Raw genomic sequence first — 7305 nt, 5'->3', positions numbered from 1 at the left:
CAGTGTACCAACCTGACCAACACAACTGATGGTCCCAACCCCATTAAGAAAGCAAGAAATTTCACAAATGAACCCTGACAAGGCACACCTGTGAAGTGAAAACCATTTGAGGTGAATACATCATGAAGCTCATTGAGAAAAGGCCAACGGTTTACTGTGATGTCAACCCTGAAAGTAGTAAAGGGTGGCTACTTTCAGGAATCTACAATATAAGACGTATTTAGAGTTATTTATTAATTTTCTCTTTGCTACATAATTCCATATATCTTGCTTCATATATTAGATGTCTTCAATATGTATCTACAATGAGAAATGGGGAAGTGATGGTAACAGGGTGCTGTGGGAATGCTACTATGAACTCCAGCAGGTCCCAGGAATAAAATCCCAGATCTCTGTCCAGAAGAGCACAGTCCTAAGATACTGCGCAGTACTCTCTGGGGTCCCTTTAGGGTCCAAATGTCCAAAGAAAAAAATTTAAAGACCTCCAGAAAGCCTGCAGAACTATTGCTCAACTATTAAAAAGAATGTCTGGCTCCTTGGAAGCATAATATGGTCATCCCAGGCAGCCAGTCAGAAGAAAGCTAATGATAGGAGGGTCTTATAGTAGGAGGAGACTGAGTTTGCTTTTACAAACATACAGATAAGAACCAGTATGAGATAAGCAGGGTTTATTCTAAACTCTGTCATGCAGCCTGACTGTAGTAGAGTTTAGGGATAAAAATATGGACCTGGACTTGAGCAGAATAATTTCGCTTTGAGTTATTTTTCCCATTTGAATGTCGATCAACTACTGTTGCTAGTGCACATAAAACTTTCTGGTCAAGAACAGATGAATTTCAGTAGACTGTATGTGCTCTTTTTCATTATTTTAGGCCTGTGGGCTGTAGTGAACAATGCCGGCATCTCCATTCCCAGTGCCCCATGTGACTGGCTGACCCTCAATGACTACAAACCCATGCTGGATGTGAACCTGAATGGGGTGATTGGTGTGACCCTAAGCGTCCTACCGCTCATAAAAAAAGCAAGGGGAAGGGTGGTGAATGTTGCCAGTGTGTTTGGAAGGATCAGTCCTGTTGGGGGCCCATATACTGTCTCAAAGTACGGTGTTGAAGCATTCAATGACAGCCTCAGGTAAGGAGAACTCATAAAATATTGGTATGATAATACAAAGATTTCCCGGGTTGATGAAGTGTCCTTCTTAGGTTAAATATGGCACCTTTTGGTGTGAAAGTCCTCTGCATTGAGCCAGGCTTCTTCAAGACAAATGTGACCAACAGTGCTATCCTGAGCAAAAACATTAAAATGATCTGGGATAAACTTCCACAGGAAGTCAGAGATGATTATGGAACGGCATACCTACAGAAAGGTATATGTGGATTACCACTTCTTCCATTTATTTTGGTTCACAACTGATTATTTGTTCTTATTTCATTTATTTGCCCCTTTTAGCATTAACAACCTTAACTGACAAAGTTGCCAAAATGAGTGATGCAGACTTGATGAAAGTGGTCAGCTGCATGGAACATGCCGTGGCTGCTGTCCATCCTCGCACTCGCTACTCCCCGGGCTGGGATGCCAAGTTCTTCTGGCTGCCGCTATCCTACATGCCAACCTGCATCAGTGATTACATCCTGAAGCTGGAAGCTATTCCCATCGCCAAGCAGATAGAATAACTTTGCATGTAATAAAGGCATTCTCTCTGTATGTACATCTCATGCATCAGTAAATTTAACTGATTTCAGAAAGGCTTTGTCTTTCAATCTGTTCTCATTACTTATCACATTACTTTCTCAGAAAGGAACCTTTGCACCTTTTTCACAAAGGCATTTTCAAGGCCATCTTATCTACAGCTAGTCTGAACAGATGAAAAGACCTGTGTCCATGAGATTATTGATAGGCATGTGGGAAAGGTTAAGAAAGACCAATAAAATAAAAAATAAAAAAAGAGTCCAGTTCACACTTGGTTTCAAAGTACACAGCGAGCAGGATCGTGTTGTTGCTATACTTCAAATAGTAGAAATGCCTTGTTTTGCAGTATCAAAACAAGACTGCAATGTCACCTGCAGGATTTTAACTTCTTAAGTTACAAAGCAAAATGTTTATAGTTATTGGTAGAGTTAGCTGCGCAAATAAAAATAGAACTGTATGTCCAAAAGATATAGAAAAGGTAAAATCTTGTTTTTTAGGATGCAGTGCTAATCTTACCTTGGAGGGAGTCACTGACCTGGTGGACACGAGGTTGTAAGGTTCATTCTGTTCATTTTACTTCATGACTCCTATCTAGACGAGGAGTCAAACTGTTTAAATACATAGTATTTTTTGTCTCCAGTGGCACTAACAATCTTTCCTATATGAAACCTTTATATATTAAGCCTTTAAATTCTGTCATTGTTCCTGTAAACAGTAATGCCATTAGTGCTTTCTAATAAAACCAGATTTAGAGCCAAAACTCTGTATTTAGGTAGTACCTTCACACTTTTGTTTATTCTTATATTCATATAGTCCCTGCTGGCGTCTGACAGCAGTTTGAGATCTAGAGTGGTCATTTGTATAACGCTTCTGTGAAAAGCTTGAAACACTGAAATAAACAACGTTAAAATGAAATTATTTCTGAAACATCACGTTTTAAATATTTAGTTTTAGTCTGTCAAACTGGCTGCATCTGTCAACACTGTTATGTCTGCATGACGGTCAACTGTCTTTAGAAAGGATTTGATTTCATACCAACTTTATTTTTTTTACCCCCGATTCAAGCGTTAAATAGGTTTTAGCCACAATAACCCCCTTTTTTTTTTTAGGTTCAATAAAACTCTGCTGTACATGTTTTTGGAAAGCATGTAAATTGGCGCATGTTGACTTAATTTGTACAATTTCAGATCGTCTTGACTACTTTGACCAAGTAAACAACTGCAGAATGACAGAATTGTTCAACTGTTTTATTTCAGCATGTGACAAGCTGGAGCACAGTTGATAGCTTAACATAGCAGCTCCAGAATGCCATCTTCTGGTCAAAGTAGACAAGGACAGCCATTTCTTTAACTCCTTTACCAGCAACAAGATTTTCCACTACAAGTATAACCACTGAGAAAATATGCAGTTAACGATGAGTTTTATGTAAAGACTGTTTTATTCCATCTTTCACTGGAAACATTAAATAGAACTTTTTCAGGATGACAAGACAGGTACATTTGTATTTTGACATGTTTTACAAACCAAGTGCTCCTAACCATAGGGCCTCTCTGCTTCTACTCTTCTCTCTTCCCTTCAGTTAGGTTGTCTGGATGTTTATGAGTGCTCCTCAGCCAGTTTCTCAGCTTTCTGAACCACCTCCTCAATTGGACCGACCATGTAGAAGGCTTGCTCGGGCAGAGCATCATACTCACCTGAAATGAAATGAGAACAAAAAAGGCAATTAAATTATAAACAGAGCTGAGGAAGTTGAGGATCACAAGCCATAAAAAAATTAAAAACTTAATTAATTTAAAAAAAAAAAAGGACAATTCAAACTTACCACCAAGGATGCTCTTGAAGCCCTTGATGGTTTCCTTGAGGGGCACCAGCTTGCCCAAGTGGCCAGTGAAGACCTCGGCCACTTGGAATGGCTGAGACAGGAAACGCTGGATCTTACGGGCACGAGCCACAGTGAGTTTATCCTCCTCAGACAACTCATCCATACCCAGGATGGCAATGATATCCTGTAGTGATTTGTAGTCCTACAGAAGAAGAAAGTAGCCTAGTTTGTTTGAAGCACTTACAGTTGTCATGTTAATTCTAATGGTACCAATAAAGCTGCAAACCTGAAGGATTTTCTGCACGCCACGAGCAACATCGTAGTGCTCGGCTCCGACAATGTTGGGGTCCATGATACGGGAAGTTGAGTCCAGGGGGTCGACAGCAGGGTAGATGCCCAGCTCAGCGATGGCACGGGACAACACTGTGGTGGCATCCAAGTGAGCGAAGGTGGTGGCGGGGGCAGGGTCAGTCAAATCGTCAGCAGGCACGTAAATGGCCTGGAAACACAGGACTTGTTAGCATTTTTGGAAGTCCTAGGTTACCCTTTAGGTTGCCAAGCAACATATAAAACTAGGATTTATTCCTTACTGTCAGTAAGATAGTTTCCAGCTTATGTCAAAGTAAATAGATTTTTGATTTCTAAAATGCAGACTCAGCACTCCTCAAACCTCACCTGCACAGATGTGATTGAACCCTTCTTGGTGGTGGTGATTCTCTCCTGCATGGTACCCATGTCAGTGGCCAGAGTGGGCTGGTAACCCACAGCAGAGGGAATACGACCCAGCAGAGCAGACACCTGAGAGAGAAGGTGAAGTCATCAAGATTGCAGTTTGACAGAATCAGTGTATTTGAAGGAGGAAGAGGGGGAAACAAAATAACTTTTGAAATGAGAATCTTTACATTGGATGTGTGGTGTAGCTAGAGCAGTTGTAAATCTTTATTTTTAAGGAAAGCTTTGGTTTAAATCAAGTTGCACAGACCTCAGAGCCAGCCTGTGTGAAGCGGAAGATGTTGTCAATGAAGAGCAGCACATCCTGACCCTCCTGGTCACGGAAATATTCAGCCACAGTCAATCCAGTCAGAGCAACTCTGGCACGGGCACCGGGGGGCTCGTTCATCTGTCCGTACACCAGCGCCACCTAGCATGGACAAGAGTTTGGTTAAATCAGACATTTTGGAATGTGCTGTAATAAAAATGCATCTTTTTAAAGTTGCTTTCCACAGTCCTCACCTTGGAGGTGGTATCCTTCAGGTTGATCACACCAGACTCAATCATTTCATGGTACAAGTCATTCCCCTCACGGGTACGCTCTCCCACACCAGCAAACACAGAGTAACCACCATGGGCCTTGGCCACGTTGTTGATCAGCTCCATGATCAATACAGTCTTGCCTACACCGGCACCACCGAACAGACCTGTCAAGTCGAGAAAACCAAGTTAGTTTATCACGCATCAAAGTCAAGGCTGAGAAAATGTGCATGTTTGGGCTCATACCGATCTTTCCTCCCTTGGCATAGGGAGCCAGCAGGTCCACAACCTTAATGCCAGTAACCAGAATCTCCTGTTCCACACTCATGTCAGTGAATTCAGGAGCCTCTGCATGGATAGGTGCAGTCCTGGGAAGAAGGGGAAAAAAAAAGTAGATTAATGTAATCACTGAACACACCAGTTAACATTTAAAAGCACAGCATCTATATATGTCCTATCATAACAGGTTTTATTATTGCTTCAGACTGTGCATGTTTAAACCTCATACAAAAAACTGCAGGATATTTTCAAAGTGTACTTACTGTTTGGTGGAGATGGGACCCCTCTCATCAATAGGCTCCCCGATGACATTCATAATCCTGCCCAGGGTCTCGGGACCCACTGGAATTCTGATGGGGGCACCAGTGTCCAGAACCTTCTGTCCACGGACCAGACCCTCAGTACCATCCATAGCAATGGTACGCACTGTGTTCTCCCCTAAAAACAGAAAGTGATTTTGATGTGTCTGTTTAACCTAAGAAAGAGTTGCTAGTGGTATTGTAGCTAGGTAGGTGAAGAGTATAATCCAGCTGGCTCACCAAGATGCTGTGCCACCTCCAGGACTAGCCTGGATTCACGGCCTGCCACCTCCAGGGCATTGAGAATGGGAGGGAGACCCTCATCGAACTGGACATCGACAACGGCACCAATGACAGCCACAATGCGTCCGTTGGCGGTGCTGGCAGCGGCGGCAGGTGCGACATAGTCTCTACCTGGAACATGAACCACTGAGTGTCATACAGATGTGCTGCAGCTGTGACCTTGTTATGCATTATGGCCGGAAGAAGCACCGAAAAGGGCTTCTATACTTGTGTGTGTCCGGCCGGTACATCTCAATGTCAACTGGCTTAGGCTAATCTGCGAATAAGTTTTTAAACTGGAAAGTGAAACAGCAGTACTAAGCAGAATTCAGTAAAATTTCAGTTTATTTTATTAAGTGCAAATAAGCGAGTTCTCCCACTAAATAGCGTCAGAGCCAACAGTGACAGATGAATGGATAGCGATTCCGAGCTAGAATTGCTAATGCTGCATACTTGGCCACAAACTCAGTGACACAACTTTGTTTTTCCCTTTATAGTTTTGTTATTTTGGCACTGTATTACCTCCACACGTATCACAAAAGTGAACCCTGTTACCGACTGTCTAACCCTGCTAATCTGCAACTACGAATGCTAACAGCAGTCTTCGACCGCCTCATGTCATTACAGAGGTCATTTCTAATAACACAAGAATAATACAGTCTGCTCACTTCACAATGCGAAGTAACCATGAAAAGATCGGTTTGCACACATGTGTACCCATTTAATGTTTTGGAAACACTCCGGCTGATTTAAAATGTACATTTTAATATTAAGGCCTGCTAAGCCACCGGCAGGCAAAGCCAGCGTGTTGCTAGCACCAGCTAAGTTTAGCATGGTCCCTGCCCTCTTCTGACAGCCACGTAAATGCGTCTGTTCTTTAAACAATCTTCTTTCCAGAAACAACGAGCATGCAGGACTCACGTGAAAGGATAGCTGGGGATCCAACAAGAGCCTTCAAGGGCTGGACTCCAGGCTTCAGAGCCTGCAAAGCCCCGGTGCAGCAGCGTCCCACAGCTCCTAACATTGTCAAAATGGCTGAAGGTGGAAAGAGACAGAGGAACTTCAGGCTTTATAACGTATGACCGCTTAGACGAACTGCGCCTGCGCACAACGTAAAACACGCCACAACGAGCATGCGTAGTAGTTAAGCACATGCAGTTGACATTGTGACCTCGATAGAGCTGGCTTATTTGAACCAAATGAACGAAATGTTATAATCACAGTTATAATTCTTTGTTTTAGTTAATGTAGATGGTTTGGACTCTCAGTGGGGTAGCCAAATTAAATAAAAACCCTGATGAAACTCTAAATAACTAGTGTTATCCATGTAACCTATTTTTATTATAGGTCACTGACAGTGCCCTCTTTAAAATGAGAAATAGTTGCCTCAGTTTGCCTCAAGACACTTCTACCGTGTTTACATTATAGCAACAGCCAGTAGACTTTACAGAACAGAATAGCCCTTTATTTTTATTGTACATGTAAATCGAAATTACCTTGCTAATGTTAAAGTTTCACAGCATAAATTGGAGAGTACTGTGCAATAATAGTAATAACAGTAATAGGGTTAGGGTTAATTCAACGATAATTGAATTGTGATTTTAGTTTTACTTAGATTTAGTTTGTTCCTGTCAAACCACTTTTTTAAATTTTGCACATTTATTGCCATTATCAATAAAATAT

General features: G+C 41.9%; 2 protein-coding genes across 2 annotated transcripts; one reads left to right on the top strand and one right to left on the bottom strand.

Moving 5' to 3' along the window:
• Window positions 1-829: 829 nt before the first annotated feature.
• On the top strand, window positions 830-1745 carry LOC102210662 (retinol dehydrogenase 3-like). Its single transcript, XM_005744285.1, has 3 exons — window positions 830-1131; window positions 1203-1366; window positions 1450-1745. The coding sequence occupies exons 1-3, from the start codon at window positions 830-832 to the stop codon at window positions 1671-1673; spliced, it is 690 nt and encodes a 229-aa protein (XP_005744342.1). The 3' UTR covers window positions 1674-1745.
• A 1363-nt stretch (window positions 1746-3108) lies between these two features.
• LOC102199207 (ATP synthase subunit beta, mitochondrial) lies at window positions 3109-6712 on the bottom strand. The gene is made up of 10 exons (XM_005744242.1): window positions 6544-6712; window positions 5581-5754; window positions 5305-5479; window positions 5009-5130; window positions 4745-4929; window positions 4494-4652; window positions 4187-4309; window positions 3798-4010; window positions 3512-3713; window positions 3109-3383 (listed from the first exon to the last, which is right to left on the bottom strand). The coding sequence occupies exons 1-10, from the start codon at window positions 6644-6646 to the stop codon at window positions 3286-3288; spliced, it is 1554 nt and encodes a 517-aa protein (XP_005744299.1). The 5' UTR covers window positions 6647-6712; the 3' UTR covers window positions 3109-3285.
• Between the last annotated feature and the right edge of the window lie 593 nt (window positions 6713-7305).

This window comes from Pundamilia nyererei, unplaced genomic scaffold (assembly GCF_000239375.1).
Source record: "Pundamilia nyererei isolate P.nyererei 1_Seehausen unplaced genomic scaffold, PunNye1.0 scaffold00141, whole genome shotgun sequence".
NCBI classification, from domain to species: domain Eukaryota; kingdom Metazoa; phylum Chordata; class Actinopteri; order Cichliformes; family Cichlidae; genus Pundamilia; species Pundamilia nyererei.
Note: the sequence above shows the minus strand (reverse complement) of the source record. Positions and strands in the feature narration are given on the sequence as shown.

Excerpts from the sequence above, each read along its gene's own strand:
- LOC102210662 (XM_005744285.1), top strand. The coding sequence starts at position 830 with ATGAATTTCAGTAGACTGTATGTGCTCTTTTTCATTATTTTAGGCCTG. Across the intron at positions 1,132-1,202 it reads GCATTCAATGACAGCCTCAG|GTTAAATATGGCACCTTTTG; the intron begins GTAAGGAGAACT and ends TGTCCTTCTTAG. Across the intron at positions 1,367-1,449 it reads AACGGCATACCTACAGAAAG|CATTAACAACCTTAACTGAC; the intron begins GTATATGTGGAT and ends TGCCCCTTTTAG.
- LOC102199207 (XM_005744242.1), bottom strand. The coding sequence starts at position 6,646 with ATGTTAGGAGCTGTGGGACGCTGCTGCACCGGGGCTTTGCAGGCTCTG. Across the intron at positions 5,131-5,304 it reads GGTCCCATCTCCACCAAACA|GACTGCACCTATCCATGCAG; the intron begins GTAAGTACACTT and ends CCTTCTTCCCAG. Across the intron at positions 4,653-4,744 it reads TGAAGGATACCACCTCCAAG|GTGGCGCTGGTGTACGGACA; the intron begins GTGAGGACTGTG and ends TGTCCATGCTAG.